Raw genomic sequence first — 23816 nt, 5'->3', positions numbered from 1 at the left:
CTCCTTGAAGGAAGGGCAGGCTGAAAAGAAAGGGAGAAAGAACATGAGGTGACCTTCTCCCCCTCTAAGGAGCGGGGTGCTGTGAGGATGTACAAGGGCGCGAGAGCAAGCTGTGAATGAAGTCCTAGAGTACGTAGCGCGGGGGGCGTGTGGCAGCAGCACCCCCTGCCCCAAGGGGTGCTGCGAGGGACACGTGAGGTGAGAAGGCAGCTGGGAGCCAACCTGGGAGGCGGCAGGCAGGGCTGCGAGAGGAGGGGGCAGCCTGCCCGCCCGCGGGGTGTGTGTGCGCGCGTGCGACAGAAACGGGAGAGTCGGAAGCGAAAGCGGAGCTCGCCCCAAGCCGGCTCGACCAGCTGCAGAGCGCGGCCGCGTCTTCCTTGCTGCCAGGGGCAGCTTCGCGTTGCTCCTTTGCCGTCTCCCCCTTGCACGCGGCTGTGTAGAAGCAAGACAGAGCGGGGGGCCGGGACGCCGGGGGCGAGAGCGGCCGGACGGCCGGCCAACCAGCTCGCCCTTCGCCCGTGGCGAGCCGCTGCTGCTACCATGTTCAGCCGAAGCTCTCGCAAGCGCTTCTCCAGCAGATCGGTGAGTGCTTCTTCCCGCCCCCCGCCCCGAATCCCGCTTCGCCCTGAGGACCTCGCGTAGAGCCACCCAGCCCGGCCGGAGGCTGAATGCGCCGCGGGTCAAAGTGGGTCGTCTGGCTGGGGTGGGGATGGGAATGCCCCGGTGCGCCTCGGTGATCGCCTCTTTCAACTGTGCTCCGGCGAGAGCACTCAAAACTGCCTGGCACCTCCGCCCCCCGCCAATTTTTATTTTTATTTTTACAAGCATTGTGTCAGATCAGCATCTGGCTAGGAGGACACACGTACATACACACGCCCCGCTGTCCTCAGTCCACCACTTCCAGTTCCAGCTACAAACACCATCCATAGATAGGTCAAAGCACCGTGATTTGCTGCTCTCTTTGTCCAAACAGAAAATCGAATTATGTTAGCTTGCTACTCGCTGGACACCTACAGATGCTAAGAGAGTCCTTCTTACATCCCTCTTCTTAGGAGGGAGACCGACCTTGCCTAATAAAGCAGTTTGTTAAATTTGTGGGGTTAAACCACTCAGATGACAAATTGGGTCCATTCCTTCTTTTTGTCAATGGGTAAGGATCAGTTGATGTACAAATAACATGGTTGGGTTTCATTCTTGCAGGAGAGAGAGCATATTGTTTTCATGTGGTCTCTTTTCTTTTCCTTCAATGAATAAAGCTGACTGCCTTGGGTGAGCTGGAAAGGCAGCAGCCTTGCAACAGATGTGGTGACCAGTGTCCAGGCTTTGTGCTTCATAAATGGAGGTAAGGAAATGAAAATGTCACACCCCAAGGAGTTGTGTAAACAATGAAAGTCACACAGTGTATGTTCAATGAAAAACATAAGCAGTGTGTGGTGTGTGTGTGTGCATGTGCGGGGTGTGTGTGAAAAGTGATCCCCTCCTCTCTCCACTATATCAGAGTACTTCTTGATTGGGTTTGTGAAGTTATTTCCTGTCTCTGACCATCCAGCCTTATCCTCATCTACCTTTTCACAATCCTTTCCCAGCCTTCCCTACAGCCTGTTTGTCCCATGTTTCAAAATTAATCTACCAAATGTCATTCTTATAGCTTTAATGTCTCAGAATGTTTTGGTGTGTTGTTTTTTTGCTGCCAAGACATTAACTTCCGGTTTGTTTGTTTTTACTGTATAATTCATGAGAAAAGTCCACACCTTGCAACTTCTGATGTTTTGAGAAATGCCTTTGACTTCACCATTCACAAATATTGTATTTTCTTCCTTTTATTAGCAACATCTTGTCCTCCTAAAAAAGCAAGCTCTCTAATGGGAAACCACTACAAAGTCTGTAAGACTACTATAGCCAGAGCTGCAAGAAGTAGTCACCTGAGATTCCTAAAACCTCTCTGGTTATGAATTCTCACCTGCCTGGATTACACCAGGCAGGGGTTTAGCTATAATTGAGCAGATGGGTTCAAAGAACCTGGCCCCCCAGCTCCACCCCTCCCTATTTTCTTCATTATCTTCCTCACTCTGAGTTGCTGCCAGGGGAGGGGCGAAGTGAACACCGACTCCCTCTCCCCAAGCTACATCCCTGAGACCAGTCAATGGATCTCTCAAATTAGCCATCATGAGCTCAGTTTTACATCCTGCTATAAACCTTCTGAATGTAGAAGTGATGGCATGCAATTGCAGGGTGTGCTCCTGACATATAATTCAGATTTCCCTAGGGCTAGTTCCATTGTAATCCTTTGCAATATCAGATCTAATAAAATGAGGTCTTTGTGGCATCCAAACAGTGTTCCCTCTAACAGGGATTCCCAGATGTTGTTGACTACAACTCCCATAATCCCTAAATCATTGCAAGGGGGATTCTGGGAGTTGTAGTCAACAACATCTGGGAATCCCTGTTAGAGGGAACACTGCATCCAAGTATATTTTAGTGTATGTGTTTGGGGCTTGTAATTGTGGTTGCCTGTTCCTTTCCTATGACTACAACCGAGAATGACAGTAGCTGTGTTTCTCTTCTAAGTCAAGTAGAAGCCATTCAAATAAGACATGAGTGATGTATTTCATGGCTATTCTCTGGATTTAACTGGTGGGACCCACAGGATCGTGCCACACATTATTTTTAGGCTGTAAAACATCCTAGTTATGCAGCGAAAAAATGTAAGTATGTGACAAACACATGTATTTTGTCAGGAAGCCATAATTTGCTGCAGTTCACTGCTGAGCGCACATTCATTGGCAATTTCAGCTTTGCATTTGTGTAATGTGTGAAAGTACAGTCTTTGACCTTTAAAATATTGGAACATGAGCACTCATGTTCTCATGACTTGCACTTCTTCACATATAAGATGTGTAGTCAGCATTGGGTCATTAAGAGGCGTATATTATTATTCTTTCATATTATTTATTTTTTATCTGGCTTTTTATTAAAAATCATATTCAAATTATATTCAGAGTGATTAACACTTCAAAAGCAATGTAACATAAATACAATTAAAACATTAGGAAATAATTCATACAAAGCTATAACACTCGTAGCAGCATCAGAATAGAAGTAAATTAAAAAAGAAGTCAATGTAAATGTGAAAAGCTTGTTTGTGCTTCATGATAACTACTGGTTCTCACAAACTAGCTATGATGTTATGCCACCAAGTTTTGGGTGGGAGGAGGAGGATGAGGAGGAGGAGGAGGCGGCGGCGGCGCATGCTTCCTGGGAGGTGAAAAGTAACAGGAAGTGATCATATGAGAGGGATCCATCATGGTTGTTCACAGTGAGCAACCAACATCAGCCTCTCTACTTCAGATCTAAGATTGCCGATTTTGGTTGTCTGCACCTGTTCACTACACCATGACCCCCTCCCACATGATCACTTCTTGGTCCTTTTCACCTTACAAACGACCAGAAATTGGGAATGCACACCCCTTCTCTTCACTCTGCCACCCAACATTTGGTGGATTGTAAGAACCAGCCCTAAGCGACTGCTTATACATGGACTTAGTTATAATCCTCTGGGGGGTAAAATTATACCAGTTATACCTCTGATGTACTTCTGTTCCTCATTTGCTTCCATCTGACATCACTCAGTGGATTGTGTAGTAATACTCTCACTGTTCTGTCCTGTTCTGGCCTGGTTCACACACAAAGGCTATCCACATGAACAGCATAGCCTAGCTTAGGGCAGGCCAGCCTGGGCTAGGCTGCTTGTTTATAGCATTGGGATCTGCACGGATCCTGGCACTGCCTGCCTGCCCAACCCTACTTTCAACCCCAGCGCTGGGATTATGTGGCTGTTCATGCTGCATGCAACCCGAGCATGCACAGAGTTGGCGTCTAGAACGCCTGATTCCTGGGGTTTTTCCCCCAATGCACCACACTCTTTGGATATCTGGAGGATATCTCCACATTGTCCCAGAGTGTGGAGTGTGATCTGTGCTTCCTACCATTGACCAGTTATCTGAGGGAAGGGAAGTTTGGCACAGCCTTTCCGCGTTCCTGCACAATGGTCATGTGCATAGCCTTATGCATTTACAAAACTTGATTATTGTACATTGGATTGCCGATAACTGAAGGTGTGGACAGTCTATTGAAAAGCACTATGTTTCGAGGTGATATAAGGCAATATCTGTAGACTTATATTCTGATCTAAGTAAACTATGGGTTGATGATATCAAGTGATTGATATGCATGTGTGAACAAGGCGTTAGGGTAGTACAGAATGTTGAGAGCATTTAGTATGTATTAGCATAATGACATGCAAGTACATTTGATTATTGGTGGTAGTAACCAGATACAGTCCATGTACCTGAGGAGAACACACAACCTGTTGCTTTTCTACCCCCTTCCTGTGTGTGTGTGTGTGTGTGTGTGTGTGTGTGTGTGTGTTAAACTGATGCTATCCACTACTGGCAGCCTGGTGGCCTATCATTAATTCTCCTGTAGTCCACAGATGAGACCCAGTAAATGAAAGGTTTAGAGACCTATAGGAGACCCGTGTGCTTCTCTCAAGGTTGTTGTACTTGCTATTGTGTAGAATTTACAGGCATGTCTAATCTCTGAAAAAGTCACACAGGGAAGACCTTTAAACTATAATGTGAAGATGCCAGGTCTGCTGGATCTTGGTTTTGTTCGTTAGTGGTTATAGCACTGTACTAGCTTATTTGCTCTTATACAGAACTATGGAAATGCATAAAGATGAGCTTGTAGTACATCCCTCAGTAGTGCCACAGTGTGTTGGACTGTGTTGCTTAGTGTGGCAGATAAATACAAGTTTAGACACACCAGTCCTCTCTGCCCCCCTTACCTCTGTGGCCTCATGTTCAGCTTTCATGAGAAAAGGGCCAGTTCAGTTCCCACTCAAATAGAGTATGTGAGTAAGCACACTTTCTCCTGAAAGCTGAATGTGTTGCTGGTGGGTGTGCTTACATCAGGAGGCGGGGACAGAAGGTATGGTCTCACCCCCCCCACCCCCCAACCATGTTTAGTAAACATATAGGGGGTTGAGAAGAGAGTACACTGACTGTAAGAAGGATGTTTCAGGGTTTCCCCACACACTTTCCAGTGGGTCAAGTTTTTTTTAAATAAATAAGGCTTTGTGGAAAAATAATGAAGAGGTTAGGGAGAAGGTGGTATACTGCTATTGCAGATGTCTTACAAGCAGTATGAAAGACTTCCTTGTGATTTTACTTTTCACATGAATGTGAAAGAGGCATAAGAATATAGGCAAAGCCATGCTGGATCAGGCAAAAGGTCCCTGAAGTCTAGCACAGTGGCCAACCAGATGCTTCCAGGAACCCACAAGCAAGGCTTGAAGGCAAGATAGTCCTTCACTGTTACTTGTCCCCCAGGATTTGGCACTTGGAGCTGTACATTCTGAATCTGGAAGTTCAATACAAATATCATGGTTAGGGTGGTGAAAGGCATCAATGCCTTTGATTACATTTTGTGGAAGCAAATTCCAAATATTAGTTATGTATTGTGTGAAGAAGTACTTTTGCCTGTCGGTTCTGAATCTACTGCTCCTCTGTTTCCTTGGGTGATCCCGAGTTCTGCTGGATGGAGAAATATTTCTGTTTACTTCCTGTGTACCAGAGGTTCTCAGACCTGGCTCTACAGACATTGCTTGACTGTAATCTTGATCAACTCCCCTTGTAGCCCAATAACATCTAGAGACCCAAGTTTGAGAATCCATGCTGTACACCATTTTATAATCCTGAGAGAGCGAGAGAGAGCGCAAGTGTGTGTGCGAGAGAGGGGTCTGTTGTCTCAAGGCGCATCAATGTAACACTTGCTTCTATTTGTCATTTTGTAGAGCTTCACCCAGTTTAAAGAGATTCTTGTGGAGCTCTTTACAGCCTGCTTTGGTTTTCATCATAATTTGGTTTCCTGTACATTTATGAGAGAAGTGACAAAATCTGTTCAGCTATGTATAAATGCTTGATAAAGCTTAGAGAAAACAATCGCTTTCAAGGGAATGCACAGCTTAAGGAAACAAGGCTAGATCAATTAACCACTGGGGTTCTTAAGCTTTTATTTTTTCTCCCTCATAATCTTTTAAGTGTTCAGTTTTGCTGTTAAATGTAAATTGGACTTGGGGCTTCAAAGATGGGAATTTAGAAGATACCTTAGGGAGACTAGAGTTTCTAAGCCCTTAGTACATTCAGAAAGCAATTCATTGCAGTTGCTGATGCAAGCTTTGTGCATTTATTATCGTTATGTGGAACCTTATGTTTCCTAATTAGTAGTGATTTTTTTTTAAAAAGGCATGATCTGTGCAGCCATTTTATTAACCTGGCAAAATTTGCTTTGGGTAAAAGATCAAAGGGTGCATTTAAAAGTCCCTTTCCTGAGAAACAGAGGCTGCTTTGATTGACAGTTTTTAAAAATCCACAATCCTTCACTGCAGGAAATACCTCACAAACAAATAAACAAACAAATGTGTTATACCAAACATGTTCTGTGATTAAAGTATCATTTTATGTGATTAAACATATGTTTGAGTGTGCAAATTTGGATTCCTTTGTTTTTAAGCCTGTTGCGTTTGTTTTACAGCATGTGTAGGAATTGTTCTTTCCTTAAATTACCTTTTATATCACTCCCAAGTACAGTTCAAGAACTGTTGTCTCTACAGATGAAAATAGATTAACAGCAATATTATAGTATAGAACAGAAGTCCAAGGTTGAAATATTATTATTTCTTGTTTACACAGTCAGACAGGTGTTATTGACTGGTTTGTTTTATCCAGACATCGAGTCCTTCCCAAGGACCTGGGATGCCAGAATTTTATTGTCAGTTGTTATAGATATCGTCGCAGAATATAGGCTGTTCCCAGTAAAGCTGCTTTTTGTAATTGGCTGATGGTGATTTCTGTGGCCCCTATGGTGTTGAGGTGCTCTTCAAGGCCTTTTGGAACTGCACCCAGGGCGCCAATGACCACTGGGATTATTTTGGTCTTTTTCTGCCACAGCCTTTCAATAATAATAATAATAATAATAATAATAATAATAATAATAATGTTTATATCCCGCTCTTCCTCCAAGGAGCCCAGAGCGGTGTACTACATACTTGAGTTTCTCTTTTCACAACAACCCTGTGAAGTAGGTTAGGCTGAGAGAAAAGTGACTGGCCCAGAGTCACCCAGCTAGTTTTTATGGCTGAATGGGAATATAGCAAATGTTCAACCTCCAGTCCTTGTACCTTGTACCTGGAAGCCCAGCCAAGTTTTCAGTTCACGTGTGTACTGCTGGGAGCCATGTGGTTTGCGGCAGCAAGCGTGGTTAGGGAGTCTGCTGCTTAGCCTGGGTTTTGGGTGTGAGGACACCCCAAAAGTGGACTAAATGCCCATGTGTTGGTGCTGTGTAACTTCACATCGAACCTACACACAAGAAGCCTCCCGACCGGCATCGGTAGGCTCCCCATAATGTACCACACACTCGCTTGGTGCATTATGGAAGCTCTGGGGGCCTCCTGGCTCACAAACCTCCCTGCTTCCGGCAGAAGCCAGCAATCGTCTGTCCACCCAGACGAAACCAGCAGTCGTATCCAGCCACCCAGCGACATGGACAGGATCGTCTGTGGGGGAGGTAAGCTTTTTGTGGCTTCCTCCCCTGGCCCCATCCGAGCCCATTCTCCAGTTGTGAGAATGGGCTTAAGGGCTCAGGCTTTGGTGAGGAGTTTACATTGTTATTATGGGATAGTCACTGACAACTTCTGTACTGTTGCTGTCCAGATGTGATATGCAGATGATGTTGTTAAGAGAGCATTCTCTGTGGACCTTAGAGAACATGTAGAGAATAAAGTGTTCTCTTAAGCATGTGTGCACCCAAGCAATTCTTCTCTTGGTGTCCATATTGTCAGTGGAGAGCCAGTTCAAACATTACACCAAGTCTGTATGGTGCCATAGTGATTTAGCTTCATGGTGGCTCATTGTTGAGGACATAAAGTTGTTAAGCTACCTCCCTTATGAACCAGCTCAATTGCATGGACTCTCCAAACTAATGCCATGCATCAGTGATCACTTCAGACTATTGGGATGCATTTGAAGCTGTCTTGTCAGACCATTTCTCTGTCAAGCTCAGTACTGTCTGCTCTGACTTATAGGAGCTATCCAGCATTTCAGACAGAAGTCTTTCCTAGCCTTGGTCATTTTAACTAGAGAACCTAGGTATTGAACCTGGAACCCGGTGCATGCAAAAGCAGATACTCTGCTACTGTGTGATAGGTCTTCCCTACGGTTCTGGATTGGTACATAGGAACATAGGAAGCTGCCATATACTGAGTCAGACCATTGGTCTATCTAGATCAGTATTGTCTTCACAGACTGGCAGTGGCTTCTCCAAGGTTGCAGGCAGGAATCTCTCTCAGCCCTATCTTGGAGAAGCCAGGGAGGGAACTTGGAACCTTCTGCTCTTCCCAGAGCGTTTCCATCCCCTGAGGGTAATATCTTGCAGTGCACACACTTCTAGTCTCCCATTCAAATGCAACTGGGGCAGACCCTGCTTAGCTAAGGGGACAAGTCATGCTTGCTACCACAAGACCAGCTCTCCTCCCCAATTTTACCATGCACAATGATTTGGCTACCCTCAGGCTGCCATTTGGACTAGATAGTGATCAACATGAGGATTGCTGCAGTCTCTGTTTGGCTCGTGAGTGTCAGGCTTACTAAATTAGTATGCTGTAAATTTGAAAAACCGATAGCTTGGCAGCACCCCTCATTTCTCATTCTGTGCCATTAATTTAAAAGTGCTTTACATTAACAGCTTGATCTATGCCTCCTGAAAGGCTCCTTATTTTAAAAACTGTATTTGCCATCTCTTTAGTGTGTGTCAGGATATCTGAATACATGGTTATGAAGCAGCAGCTCATTCCTATTGCTTACAATTTCCAGTCATCATAAACAATGATTGGGGGAGGAGGGATATGATACAGGTGTATAAAATTATGGATGATTAGATAAAATGGATAGCACACTCTCTTTCTCTCATATAATACTAGGACCAGGTGTCATCCAACAAAACTGATTGGTAGTAGATACAGGACAGACAATAGGAAGTATTTCTTCACTGCATTTATGGAATTTGCTGCCACAAGGTCCAGTAATGGTTTCTAGCATAGATGACTTTAAAGGGGATTAGATGTATAGATCTTCTCATGGCTGTTTAACCATTATGGCTAAATAGAACCTCTAGTAATAGGGTATCTTGGGTTGCCAGTTGTTAGGGTGTGGGGTGACAGCATGAGGAGGCTATTGTCTTTGTACCCTGTTTATGGGCTTGCTGGAGTCATTTGATTAGCTGCTTTGGGACCCAAGATGTTGGCCTAGATGGCCCTATATAGCTACTATGTATGGCAACAAAATTGATTTTGTGTTTCATTTTGAGCTTGAAATGAAATTCAGAATTTAAAAAAAGTTTCATCAAAAAAGTAGCCGAGTCAGCTGTTTCAACAGAACAGACTAGAAACATTGCAAGTTATTCAGCCATAGGAAACAATGGAAAACACAAAACACCCCATTGTTCCCCATGGGTAGCTCCTAGGAACACCAAAGTAGATTGGGTGGTAGGGCATGATGGGTGCTACCTACCACCCAGCCCACAAAAGAAATGGGCAGGCGGGTGATTTTAAACATTTTTAACCTTTCACCAAACCCTCATAAGATCCTTTGGGGGTTAGGGGGAAAGTTAAACATGAGCAATGGGGTGTCATCACATCCCTGGCCATGGGGAACACCCTCTTGCTTTGGACGCTGTTCACCATGCATGAGAGGAACCATCTGGCAACCGTTGACAAGTCCAGCCAGACTTGGCGATGCATTGTCCAAAACTGGATCGGCTCCATCTCCTGGCCTGCCACCAGCTCATGCAGGTACTGCAGGTAGCCCTCTGTGAACCACCAGGTAGAACGCGGAGGCAGAACTACCGGCTCGCTTGGCTCTGTAGGGACACCATGCCGCTGGATCGGGAAGCGGCAGTGATACTGCTGCTAGGTGTGGACTACACACTTGCAATAGGTGCTCCAGCACCATCCTCCTGGTTGCACCCCAACTTCCTCTCCTGGGCTTGTCTAGCCTCTTCAACCAGGAAGGCCCTCCACTTGGGCAGCTGGTCAGGGGTGACCACTTTGCCCTTTATCCTTGGTTCACATAGGTCAGACAAAACATGTGCTGCTGATGCACCCAAGGGTGTAGTGAGCCAACCTATCACTCCAGTCCTCAGCAAACTTGCCAAGCCGATTGCTTCCTCAGTGGTCAGTATGGACTGGAGCTCACTCATCATCTTCTTGAGGAGAAGAGCACAGGGAAAGCCTGGTTCTGCCTTGCTGTCTTGGCACACAAGCTGTACATGGCAACAAAAAATGGTTGGAGTGCCAAGAAAACCTCAGAAATGAGTGGCCAGTGCTGGGTGGATAGATCGCACACTTCCAAGCCATGCCTTCTTACCAGGCTCTTGCTCCTGCAGATGGAGTTCCACTGGGTCAGAACATCCTGAGGGATCAGGTGCAGTGTTCCCTCTAACAGGAATTTTCATATGTTGTTGACTACAACTCTCAAAATCGCCTAGCAAAAGGCATTGCAAATGGGAATTCTGGGAGTTGTAATCAACAACATCTGGGAATCCCTGCTAGAGGGAACACTGATCAGGTGTTCTGGTAGGCTGAGCTCAAGCTGCCTCTCCTTGAGCATCTGCCTACCCTTTTCACTCCGGTGGAAGTAAGCTACTATCCTGCAGCATCTCTCCACAAGAGCAGCCATGGCAGCAGCAGGCTGGTGCTCAGAGCCTTCAGCAGGGATGCCTCACCAGAAAGGTCCAGAGCATCCTGCATGGCCAGGTTTAGAGTGTGCACCATACAATGGCTAAACACAAGCTGAATCTGCTTGGCTGCCCTCACTATGTTCAGACTTTGTTTTATTTTATTTTATTTACATTTCTAAACTGCCCCATCCAGAGGCTCTGGGTGGTGTACAACAACCTTTTAAAAAGACATAAAACCCACAATATAAAAACAATTCAAAAATGATTAAAACCATTTAAAACCAATTAAAATACTTAAAAAAAAAAAAAAAACAAGCCTTGGAAGACCAGGCCTAACAAATAAGTTTTTAGGGCTCTCTTAAAGGCTGACAGCAAGCCTAAACTGCGGATATCTGCTGGGAGTGCATTCCATAGACCAGGAGCAGCTGCAGAAAAGGCCCGGTTCCGAGTCGCCACCAGATGTACTGGTGGTAACTGGAGACGGACCTCTCCAGTTGACCTTAGTGAGCGATGGGGATCATACTGAAGAAGGTGCTCTCTAAGGTAACCCAGACCCAAGCCATTCAGAGCTTTAAAGGTAATAACCAGCATGTTGTATTTTGCCCGGAAACATATCAGCAGCCAGTGCAGCTGTTTTAAGACAGGCATAATATGATCTCTCCGGGTTATCCCAGAGACCAATCTGGCTGCCGCATTTTGAACTAACTAAAGTTTCCAAATTAAGTACAAAGGCAGCCCCATGTAGAGTGCATTGCAGTAGTCGAGCCTAGAGGTTACCGGCTGATGCACCACTGTTTTGAGATTGTTCTCTTCAAGGAATGGACGCAGCTGTCGAATCAACCAAAGCTGATAGCACTCCTGGCCATAGCCTCCACCCGAGATACCAGGGTGAGGCCTGGATCCAAGAGCACTCCCAAGCTGCATACCTGTTCTTTCTTGGGGAGTGTAACCCCATCCAGCACAGGAAGAGCTAACTCATCCCTTAAATTCTGATCCCCCACAATGAGGACCTCCATCTTGCTTGGATTGAGCTTCAATTTGTTATCCCTCATCCAGGCCATTACTGCCTGTAGATAGGCATTTAGGGAGTGAATCTTTTTTATTTTATTTTATTTTATTTTATTTTATTTTAGGCATTTAATATACCACCCACTCCGAAGTCTTTGGGTGGTGCACAACAACATGCAAACAGGCAAAATTAAAAATTACATTACAGTAATAATTAAAAATTATTAAAAAAACTAATGTAACTACCAAAGAACAGAAAAATGAACTACAGGGCAAAAGCCTGGCAAAAAATAAAAGTCTTTTCTTTTAAGAAGTCAGGAATGCCATTTTCAGATGATGATGATGATGATGATGATGATAAGGAGAAATAGATTTGGGTGTCATCAGCATATTGATAACACCCTGCACCAAATCTCCTGATGACCTCGCCCAGCAGTTTCATGTAAATATTAAAAAGCACTGGTGACAGAATGGAGCCCTGAGGGACTCCATATAATAGCTCCCATTTTAAAGAGGAACTGTCACCAAGCTCCACCATCTGGAATCTGCCTGAGAGATAGGACCAGAACCACTGCAAAGCAATGTCTCCTATCCCCAGTTCCCCCAGGCGATCCAGAAGATACCATGGTCGATGGAATCGAACACCGCCGAGAGATCCAAAAGAACCAACAGAGTTACACTCCCTCTGTCGATTCCCTGGCAAAGGTCATCCATCAGGCTGACCAAGGCAGACTCAACACTATATCCTGCTCTAAATCCAGTTTGAAATGGGTCTAGATAATTGGTTTCCTCCAAAACCGCCTGGAGCTGGTTGGTCACCACTCTCTCAATCACCTTGCCCAACCATGGGAGATTGGAGACCGGCCTATAACTGTCCATTACTGAGGGATCTAGGGAAGGCTTCTTAAGAAGTTGTCTAATCATTGCCTCCTTCAAACAAGGAGGCATCCTACCCTCCCTCAGCGATGAGTTAATGATATTAACTAAGCCATCCCCAACAATCTCCCTGATAGATAAAAGCAGCCAAGTCGGGCAAGGATCCAGAGAACAAGTGGTAGGTCGCACCGCGCTAAGCAGCTTGTTCACATCATCAGGCATCACAGATTGAAACTGATCCAATCTAAAACTGCAAGAAGGATTGCTGGACACCACCTTAATAGACTCTGCAGAAACAGTGGAGTCCAAGTCAGCCCGAATACAGGAGATTTTGTCTGCAAAGAACCCACTAAAAGCATCACAGCAGAACAAAGTCCCCCGGGGATTGGTTTGAATTGGAAGGAGCCTGAATCAAACTCCTCACAACCCAGGACAGCTCTGCCAGACACAAATCCGCAGAAGCAATGCGCGCAGACCAGAATTGGTTTTTTGCCACACGCACTGCCTCCGCATAAACCTTCAAATGGGCTCTGTGCTGTGTCCTGTCACGTTCAAGCCGAGTTCTCCTCCACTAGCGCTCCAGTCGCCTACCTTGCTGCTCCAGACCCCGTAACTCCTCTGCATACCAAGGGGCCACATTTAAAGCGATTGTTAAACCCCGATTGTCAGTCACCATGAACCCTCGCTGAAGGTTTGGCTGCCTGGTCAGCCATACCTCCAACTAGTGATCCATGGCTACCACAGCCTATCTGCCATGTGGTTAGCATCCACCACTTCTGCATGCAGCAGAGCCCTCCTGTGCTTTGCTGCATGGGAGGGGCTGGTCACGCCAGCAGCAGCAGAGGTCTCCTGCCCCCACCAGTGCACTGTGAGGGACAGGAAAGCAGTGTGCAGCCCACTGCAGCTGGTCCACAGATCAGCAGTGAAGTGCACGCTGGTGTCAGGCCTTGCTGCTGCTAGTCAAGGGCAGACTAGGCCTATTACTGCTAGCAGGCGCAGGGGCCCCCTGGTGATTCTGGCATGGGTGCTGAAGAATAGTGTCAAAAGATGCTTAGGGGTCTTCTCCCTGCTTACCTGTTCCCTGGATGTAGAGAGCAGGTCACTATGATCCCACAGTGGTTCCAAGGTTGTCCCACACCATGCTGCCTTTGGAGGTGGTCTGGCCCCATTTCCATGGTGGTGGTACTGGGGCTACTGGTTACTCCAGTGGGCCACCACCACCACCACCCTTGGTCTGGGGCTGAGAAGGTCCAGGAACAGGAAGTAGAATATCTTCCTCCTGCTCCTCAGTCTCAGACTGAGGTTTTAGGGGTGTGCATGAAACCACTATGTCCAGTTCAGTTCGGGTCTGAACAGAACCAGGCATGTTCGATTTTGCCCCTTTCCTCCAAAGAGACCCCACGGTTCAGCTCAAATTCAAGCCAGTCCAGGGGTTCTAATGAAAATATTTTTTAACAAACATACCGCCTCGGGGGGCGGGGGCACTGCCGCAGCAGGGGTTTCTGGCAGTTCCCCCTCCCCCAGCTGACCTTTCCTCAGTCTCAAATTGGCCCAGTTCAGGCAGTTTTAGGCCTGGTTTTGGCCATTTTCTGCCTGTTTTGGGCTTCTTTGCACTGACAGTGGCCACTTTGGAAGCTGCTGTGCATGTGCATTGGCCATCTGTGTGACCAGGGGCGGGGATGGGGGAATATAAATATCTAAAGCAGGCATTTATAAAAGGGGTGTGGGGTGGTTTATTTATGCTGTGTGTGCCACATAGTGCTATCTATAGCAGTGTTGTGCACACAGAGAAGCTAGAAAGCAGCACCCAGTTAAAGCCACTGGGGCTGTTGGTACAATTAAAAAGGAAAATAAAATAAAAGCAGTTGTTGGCACTGCAAATTAAAAAAGAAAAAAATAACACAGGGAGACAGATAAGTATACACACTAAGGTCTCTCTGCCTCCCAGAGTCCCCTTACATACATTTTGAAATTCCTTCTTTGGCCTCCCCACAGCCAATGGAGGGACAGTTGCCCATAACAACACTTGATTTGTATGACAACAAGCCAACCAAGAAGCAAGATCACAAGCCAACTGGAAGCCAGTGCCAGAAAACAAAGCAGCAAGTAGGAGAAGAGGCCTCCAAAATGGTGCTCGAAACAGGAAACATTTCCATCAAAATCGGGTCGAGCTTGAAATAGCCCTTTATTTTAAGGGCATTCTGTTTTGAACTTGAAAGAAACATCTTGCATATCCCTAATAGCCAAGTTCTTCTTGTATATAATCTTACTGTAAAAACATGTGGTTCTTTAAATATATATTTTTTAAAGACAAACTGCAATGGAGATCTGTAAGGTGTTGAAATGTTAATCTGTGGAAACACTGAGGTGAGGGGAAGCAGTCTTATGCCATACAGTTTTGCATTTTTAACAGATAAGTTACTCTTTGAATATTTAATATCAGTTGGTACTTGAAAAAGATAGCATTATTGCTGAAGTGAAATCCTGCTAACTCTTCAAGACTGGTTGCTGTTTTCTAACCAGATCTGCATTACATTAAACTGCCCACCATTCAGCGTGTTAACAAGCTTTGTCCCTTAAATAAAGCTGTCACTGGAGTTAGGTGACTGAATGGCTATTAGGAGTGCCTTTGCATAATGCCATCCTCGTCACAAAAAAAAGCAGTTGTCTAAAGAAAGAATGAGGAAGGGCATTTACAGTCTGTACTTAATGCAATTAGGATGAATATCTAAACCTTTAAGGACAACAAATGGTTTCCAGCCGGAAGAGTGAGGCAAGCTGCATTTGCCTCCTTGAAGCTTTTGATTAAAGAGAGCCTATTCAAATGGACATCATTTAAAGTTAAATGTACCACTGCTTTAGTACAAACTGTGAAGTAATCTAGTGAATGAACAGAATGATGCATATTTTTTATCCATTTGTGTGCATGTGCATAATCCCTATTGCGTATGTTGCTCAAGTCTCTTGCTGGAAATTTTGTTGCCATAGTTATTTTTCCTTCTTTGCAGTAGCTTAAAATATCAGGGTGACACTGAGGAGGACTCCTGACTGGCAAGTGTAAAAATCACATTAGTGTTCTGCTTCATGAGTTCTTCCCACACACACACCCACAACCATACACTTTACTGAGACAGCTTCCTTTGCTTCTCATTCTACCTGGATGGTGATCATCTCTACAGCTTCATTCTGTGAATTGCAAGCTTTCTATTGTCTGGTGTTGCCATAAGAAGACTGGTCTATTGCTTCATAAAGGCATCTTAGTCACTACACAATGGCAGTTAAGCAAACTTCATTGTAGTCCTTGGGTACTAATTTTTGCTTCTTGTTTAATAAAGCAATTGGGAATGTGACTGAAGTTGGAAGCAATTGCAATGCCTCTTGTAAGCAGGATACTGGAATTGCAGAGAGCTGACTTCAGCACTGCATTCTCAGTTTTGACTACACATAGCTTAATCTAAATTTAATTAAATATGAAATTTCTATGCAGAATTCAGAATTTCAGTGTACATTTTGAAAATTGATTTTGATTGAGTGGTCTTGGGTGGTTCTTGGGTGGATTTCATATGTATCTGAGCATGCATGTGCAAAGTTACTACAGTATTGGAGTTGTAGCCTGAAACTTACATGTTTTAAATTGTCAAAATTTGGAATTGCAAGTGCAAAATGTCAAACTTTTTATACATCTGAATTTTAATTAGTATGCTCATACATATTTCTCTATGTACATACTATCAAGCAGATGACTAGGCTAGAACTCATCTAGACATCTAGTTTAATAAGCAGAATTTTTAAAAATGGAACAGTGTTCAGTCATATGAGCCCCCAGCCTGCAATCTGATGTGATAGAGATAGGTAATCACAACAGCTCTCCACATGAGCGGTGTGGAGAGCCGAGGAGGGTTTGGCAGAGAAAGTGGGCTTGGCCCGCTCTCCCCGCACACGAGCACGCCACCCTCCCTGGGTTGCCAGATAGCCGGTAGGGGTGGTGGGGAGCTGGTAGGGGCGGCGGCTGAAGGGGTGGTGGGGATCGAGGGCCACCTGGCTCCTGGAAGTCCCAGGATGCCCTGAACAAGTACACACGGCATTCTGGGGAGACCCCCTAATGCCGAGAGGCTTGTTTTTGCCTCACAGTTGGGGTTCTCCTCACGATCAGGAAAACAGGAAATTCCCCCTCCTCTAAACTTTGTTTTAGAGGAGGGGGAATTAAACAGGCTAGTACACGACCCCTCAAAAGCAGGCTGGGCTCCCTTAGGCCGTTTTCGAGTGGTTGTGAGAATAGCCTTACAGTTTAGCATATGGCTGCTAGAATGGGATTTCTCCCCCTGAGGTGAATAGCAGCTGGATCAGAGACCTCTGCTGAACAGGATCATGGTGGAGGCGTATAGGGTTAAAGCAATGGAACAAAGTCCATTTCAAAGTTGCTACCCAAACCTGCTGTCGTAGGATAGATTTACTCAGCTGTTTTGAAGCACCTGTAAGAGTTTTAGATGTAGACTTTGGGGAAGAGAGGATTGTAATGGTCCTGTTTAGCTCCTGCTTGCATTGGCATGCACAATGCATGGTATGAACTGAGAGCTCTCAGTTCTCAATAATGATCATGATATCCAGCATGGTGTAATGGTTAATGTGTCTGATGAGGACCTGAGTAGGGATGTGCGGACCAGTCCGGCGGTCCGATCCAGGGGTTTGGGGGTTTGGGGTCAAACCGAACCACCCCCCGGTTCAGTCGGATCAGAACCTGACCACTGGGTCCGGTCCGGCCAGTCCGCGGTTTTTTTTTTTTAATTAAAGTATACTAGAGTGGATTCTGGAAATCTCCTTTGTAAGGAAAAGCTAAATCATCTGAGGCTTTTGAGTTCAACAAAATGAACAAATGGGGACATGATAGAGATTTGTATAATGGTAGAATAGTTTGTAAAATTGTACATGGTATGATTTTAAGTACCTTTAGCCCCTTCAGGGGGGCTTGCTGAAGTCGTGTGGGGGTCCGCACGGGTTCCCTCTCCCCCCGCCGGCCTTCCTCATCACTGCCACGGCCCGCCACAGCCAGGTGACTGAGCATTTTTGGCCCTTTCGGGCCTCCGTACGAGTGCGCAGCCGCTATTTTGGCGCCTGCTGTGCATGCGCCAATGCCCTCTGTGAGGCCGTGGCCTCGCAGAGGACATTGGCACATGTGCGACAGCTGCCAAAATGGTGGCCACGCACTCGTACAGAGGCCCGAAAGGGCCAAAAATGCTCAGTTATCCAGCTGTGGCAATGATGAGGAAGGCCAGCGGGGGGAGAAGGAACCCGTGCGGACCCCCCCCCGTGGCTTCAGCAAGCCCCCCAAAGGGGCTAAAGGTACTTAAAATCTACTTTAATTTTTTTTAAAAAATCATGGACTGGTCCAGGATCGGACTAGACCGGGGAGGGGGGGGGGTTTGATAGCAGGCTGGACCGAACTGGCCCGGTTCCATTCGAGGCTGGTCCGGCCTCAAACCGAACTGGACCAGACGGTTTCATGCACACCCTGGGGAAGACCCAGGTTCAAATCCCCACTCAGTTACGGCATTCACTGGGTGACCTTGGGACAGTCACTCTCTCTCAGCCTTACCTGCCTTACAGAGTTGTTGGAAGGGAAATATGGGCAGACTCGAGAGTTCCCCGAAAGGAGGACAGGATAAACGTGTAATAAATAAAATATCGAACCTGGAGTATGTTTAAGAAAATCGGCATTTATGGAGGCAGATATGGCTAAGTTTACATGTTTCTGTTTGCTAATGTGAATGTAAACTGAATCAGTGCTAAAGTAGGAGACCTGAAATGGTATAACTGTTTGGAAAGCAAAGCAATAAACTGCTCTTCATGGATTTCAAAAATTAGCCTAGAAAGAGCATGGTTTGGTTTAGGTATTATGTACTTCACTGAAAACCACCGGTGGTTGTATTTGTCAGATATGTATATCGAAGTTGCATGACTTGTGTATATAAGAGGAGAGGTAAGCTGGTCTGGGGTAGTAAGCATGACTTGTCCCCTTAGCTAAGCAGGATCCACCCCAGTTGCAAATGAATGGGAGACTAGAAGTGTGAGCTCTATAAGATATTCCCCTTAGGGGATGGAGCTGCTCTGGGAAGAGCAGAAAGTTCCAAATTCCTTCCCGGCATCTCCAAGATAGTGCTGAGAGAGATTCCTACCTGCAACCTTGGAGAAACCTCTGCCTGTCTGTGTAGACAATACTGAGCAAGATGGACCTATGATCTTACTCAGTATATGGCAGCTTCCTATGTTCCTAAGAGAGAGATCAACTCTGAGGAAACTGCTGCTTCCTTTCCCATCCTTCCTCCACTTTGATTTCAGAAAGATAATTGCTTCAATGATGGGTCTGCTCTTCTCCAAGTTTTGTATTTGTTCTAAACCCTGCAAAGAACCATGGGTTCTGATGCTCTAGTTATGAGCTATATACAAGTAATTGTCTAAATATTTAGATCCAAATGCTTCCTGGAGGATTTTCAGCAATACTCAGGCACATATCTAAGCAGGGTTGTTTGAGTCTTTGCTTTGACTCCTGGTACAGATTTTCCAAGAACGAAAAACTAGCAATTTTTTGGTGGTGGTTCAAAGTAGCAAAGGAATGAATAACAGTGAATGATGAAGCAATTGTCTCTGGCTTTGAAAAGCAAAAATCATCTGAATGTATTGCTACCATATGCTCCAAGTATTTTTATAATTTTTTTACACCCACATTTGCACTTGGTTCCTTTCATGATTAACATGTTTTGGAATGGTCTGCTCAAGCTGCATTGGCTTCATTAAATTTGATTTATAAAGTAGCTTTTAATCTTAGAGGAGGGACCTGAATTATAAGTAAAGCAAGTTTATTTCTGGATGAAGCCTTAACCTTCAGTGTGAGAAATAGAGAAAAGTGTGTGGAGGTCATATTCAGATAAGTATTTTCAATGAAATTGCTTTAGAACTAAAAGAACTGTGGCTTATGTCTTGAAATCTGGGCATTTGAACTTGGTATATAAAGTTAGAACTGAACAAACACTCAGTTGCATATATTTTTTTCTGACTTTTTTTAAATAACAAAAAAGGTTGTCCTCTACAGCAGAAAATTGGTAGGCATGGGGGCACAGAGAATTCATAACCCTTGATGATTTCTCTCCTGAAAATTGCTTTCCCCAATTGCTTTTCTCTCATGGAAGAAAAGATACAGCTATCACTTCCCCCATGGCAAAAAGTGTTGCTCGTGTTACTGATGGAGAAATTTTAGGGGAGAAACAACTGCAGGGGAAAGGATTGTGGAGTCCCTCTCCCATGCTGGTCTTCTGTTGCAGATTGCATCCTCAATAATTGCGGATAAATTACAATTGAGTGCATTTAGTTTGGCATCTAGGCATCTTTTTTCCATGGGTACAGAAGTTCATTCAGTCCATGGAGTAAGTCTTTGGAGGGTTATGCTTTTTTTTCTTTTAGAATTGCAAATGTAACCAATTGTAAATTGCAAATGGCTACAGTCCAGCAATATGTACCTGTCAGATTTGCGTTTAGTATAACAGGAGTTTCTTGCTTCAATCCGTGTGTGTGTGTGTGTGTGTGTGTGTGTGTGTGTGTACACATTCCTTTGGATTTTAAAAAAAGACTTGGAGGCTTTGCTGAATAGTAAACAAAATCAAGGAACTTCATCCTACCCTGATATCAAAGAATGTTGACTACTGCCTGTATACTGAGTCCTACCAGTGGTTCATCTAACCCAGGACTGTCATAAGCACCAGCCAAATCTTCTTGAGCACTGAAATCCCTTTTTGAGGAATCTGTGTCTTGTGCAATGCAAAACATTTGGTGTACCATTGCTGTACCACCCTCCTTAGAAGCTTCAGATTAAAATTAGTCTAAAGATTCTGCCCCAAAAATATAGGCCTCATATTTTACCAATCTTAATAGTTAGAGTTCTGTAGGCATTTTAAAGGGACAACTATTTTATTTGTATGTATTGCACAAATTCCAGCAAAATGGTTGAAAAATGAATGTTTTAAAAGTGTTGTGTGAGAGACACAGAGGAGCAGGTGTGGTGTATACTTTGTGCTTGGCAAATACAAGGAGACTCTGTTTGTCTAAAATATTTGACTTCTTACAAGTTACTCTGGATTACATTTCAAGGATTTAAAAGCTTTGAAAAGCTGCCTGATTGAATTACTTTTCAGATCAATTGTACAAATCCACAGCTGGTGTAACACGTTGGAACAGAGGCGGTTACGTTGACACTGGCCTGTAAACGTTTGGTCCCTCAGGCTTTGCCTGGTATTTAAATTAGAGAATAGAATTATTTCTCCATATTGGACGGTCCTGTCATTCTCCATGTTCTATATTGCGGGATGTGGTTTAGCAAAAAATAAACATTGCTTTCAAGGAACAGCAGCACCCACTGTGTATTTCAATACTGACTGGTGTGGAATGACTATATATATATATATATATATATATATATATATATATATATATATATATATATGATGTTATTTCCTATCCCTTCCCTTCTAGACTAAACAAAAAAAAATTCACATTACATATTGAAAATGTGGGCTAGTTTCCTACTGGCTATGATCAATCTGATAAGAGTGAGACTATCTTAATTACATGCAACTTATCTGCAAAGTAGCATTTATTCCCTTGCCCCTTGTGTAAGCCAACATTTTCCCTTTCTGCTCTTATCTTGCAATGGAGATCTCCCTAAAATATAAGGTGGGTCTGCTGGGAGACGATGGAGTCAGCTGCTGAATGTCTGTTGCCTGAAGTAACTTCAGCTTGGAAGTTGTTCCTTACTGCCTTACCAGCAGAAGCTGAGATGCAATAATGGGAGTTGTGTAGCCTCTAAAACTGAAGAGAAAGGAGAGATGATTGGACAGATTTTATGGGGAGAATCCATGAGTACTTGACAGAGATCCATAACTAGTGTGAGTTCTGTTTTCCTTTTGACATCACTTTGTCACTCAGCTGGTGTGAACAGTTTGGATCCAGGGAAGTACAAGTGGAATTCCACTTTCGGAACAGGACTTTCTCACTTCCTTCCCACTGCTGTACATGTTGCCCTCCTAAATGCTGCTTCTGCAAGTTTGAGTGGCCTGGGATCAGCATTCTTAGAAAATGCTGATAGACTGATTCCTGGGACACCCACCAGTGCTGACACCATTACCTGCACTGCCACTTGGCCCCCTGTTTCCTGGTGCTCTTTCAGAATCAGTATGGTGCCATTTTAATTGCTCTGCAGTGCCCCCACCTTGATGCAGGATTGCTCCAGGGGCATGGCGGGAGAAATTGATGTGACAGTGTTCCAGTACTTGTCCCTGGCTGGTCAGCCCACCAATGATACACCCAAAGGAATTGTTTGTAGATACTCCATTACAGGAGATCTCACTGGTGACAATGGCTTCTTATGTTGCCTATATGCAAGATACTTTCAGGTTCATCACAAAGCAGAGTATTAAGAACATGAGATACAGTTTTGCTCCAATACATCACCCACAGAAGGAGCTCTTTCATTTTATATAATTATCTTATTATTATTATTATCTTATATGGACAGGTCCCCCCAGGTTCAAATAGGATTGGCTTGGAAATTATATAACTGCCTTCTTCCATCTCACTTGCTTACATAACTTATTACATGAGAGAGCCAGCATGGTGTGGTGGTTAGATTGCTGGACTAGGACCGGGGAGACCTGAGTTCAAATCCCCATTCAGCCATGAAACTAGCTGGGTGACTCTGGGACAGTCACTTCTCTCTCAGCCTAACCTACTTCACAGTTGTTGTGAAAGAGAAACTAAAGTATGTAGTACACCGCTCTGGGCTCCTTGGAGGAAGAGCGGGATATAAATGCAAAAATAATAATAATTGCTCTGGGAGTGGCAACAAGTGGGAGTTAGAAAGGAAAGGGGAGATCTCTCCAACCTTCACCCCTTTGATACTGCTATTTAGTATGCCAGGCAGAGCTATCAGAATGTCAATATTGATGATGGGCAACTGCCAAGTGCCCAAAGGTCTCGGAAGGATCCATTGGTGATTTGGATCCTGATACACTTCTTCAAATCCTGAATTTGATCTTTGTTCTGATCTTTATAAACTGCATTGAGGAGAATATAATATAATATAATATAATAGTTGCCACCGGTACGTCTGGTGGCGACTCGGAACCGGGCTGCTCCTGGTCTATGGAATGCACTCCCGGCAGATATCTGCAGTTTAGGCTCACTGTTGGCCTTTAAGAGAGCCCTAAAAACCTATTTATTTGGCCTGGCCTTCCAAGGCTTATAAAGTGTTGTTGTTTTAGAAGTATTTTAATTGGTTTAAAATAGTTTTAATTATTTTTGAATTGTTTTTATATTGTTTTAGCATTGTTTTAATTGAGGGTTTTATGTCTTTTTAAAAGTTATTGTACACCGCCCAGAGCCTCTGGATGGGGCGGTTTATAAATGTAATAAAATAATAATAATAATAATAATAATCTGAATAGGACCTATAGTCAATACACAGGAATTATAAGTGCTGCTACTGATGGTAGACCCATACTGTTGCTCACAGATTCCAAACATCCCTGCTGAGTATCAGCAAGGAAATTTTCTAGAAGTAGCAGAAGCAGGAAAACAAAGTGACTTCCATTTCCTTTTCCTGGCCTAAACATATGGGAGCCAGATTATCTGAAGGCGTCGGTAATTTGCTGCAGAAGAACACAGTGATGCAAAACAGTATTTGATGCTAATAAGGATTTGCTCAGGTTTAGGAACAGAACATTCAAATTGGAATTGGTAGGCTAGGGTCTGTTACTTGCTTTTGGGCTGTCATGGCATTTTCTACAGCCTATCTGTTTTCTAGATTCACTTGGAGAAGTATGTGTACAGACATTCAGCCTTGGATAAATTCAGGTGATGAATATACAACTCCCCTCTTTTCATTGACTTAATACTTTTGTACTAGTCCATAACATAAAGGTCCTACAGGACAAAGCTGACTGTTTTCTACAAGTCTGACAATGGTATTTTGGAGGTATAAAAGGAGGGAGTGTGTAGTCTCGGTGAGCCCATACATTTGTGGTGTAAGATTCCAGAAGGGCACTTGACAAGGGATGTAGAGACTCAGTGTGGTGGCAGAGATCCTCTTGCTG

The 23816-nt window shown here is 44.4% G+C and overlaps 1 protein-coding gene across 2 annotated transcripts in view; it reads left to right on the top strand.

Annotated features, from left to right (window-relative positions):
• The first annotated feature begins 225 nt into the window (after window positions 1–225).
• Window positions 226–23816, top strand: part of PRICKLE2 (prickle planar cell polarity protein 2) — a 365950-nt gene continuing 342359 nt past the window's right edge. The window contains exons 1-2 of one of the 2 annotated variants that reach the window (XM_053298867.1): window positions 226–582; window positions 1257–1342. In XM_053298867.1, the coding sequence (XP_053154842.1) occupies window positions 541–582; window positions 1257–1342 (128 nt within the window). In that variant the 5' untranslated portion in view covers window positions 226–540. The remainder of the gene's footprint in view (window positions 583–1256; window positions 1343–23816) is intronic. The other variant, XM_053298866.1, reaches the window with a different exon arrangement.

Source organism: Hemicordylus capensis, chromosome 2 (genome assembly GCF_027244095.1).
Source record: "Hemicordylus capensis ecotype Gifberg chromosome 2, rHemCap1.1.pri, whole genome shotgun sequence".
Lineage (NCBI taxonomy): Eukaryota > Metazoa > Chordata > Lepidosauria > Squamata > Cordylidae > Hemicordylus > Hemicordylus capensis.
This window is presented reverse-complemented; position numbering and strand designations above follow the sequence as displayed.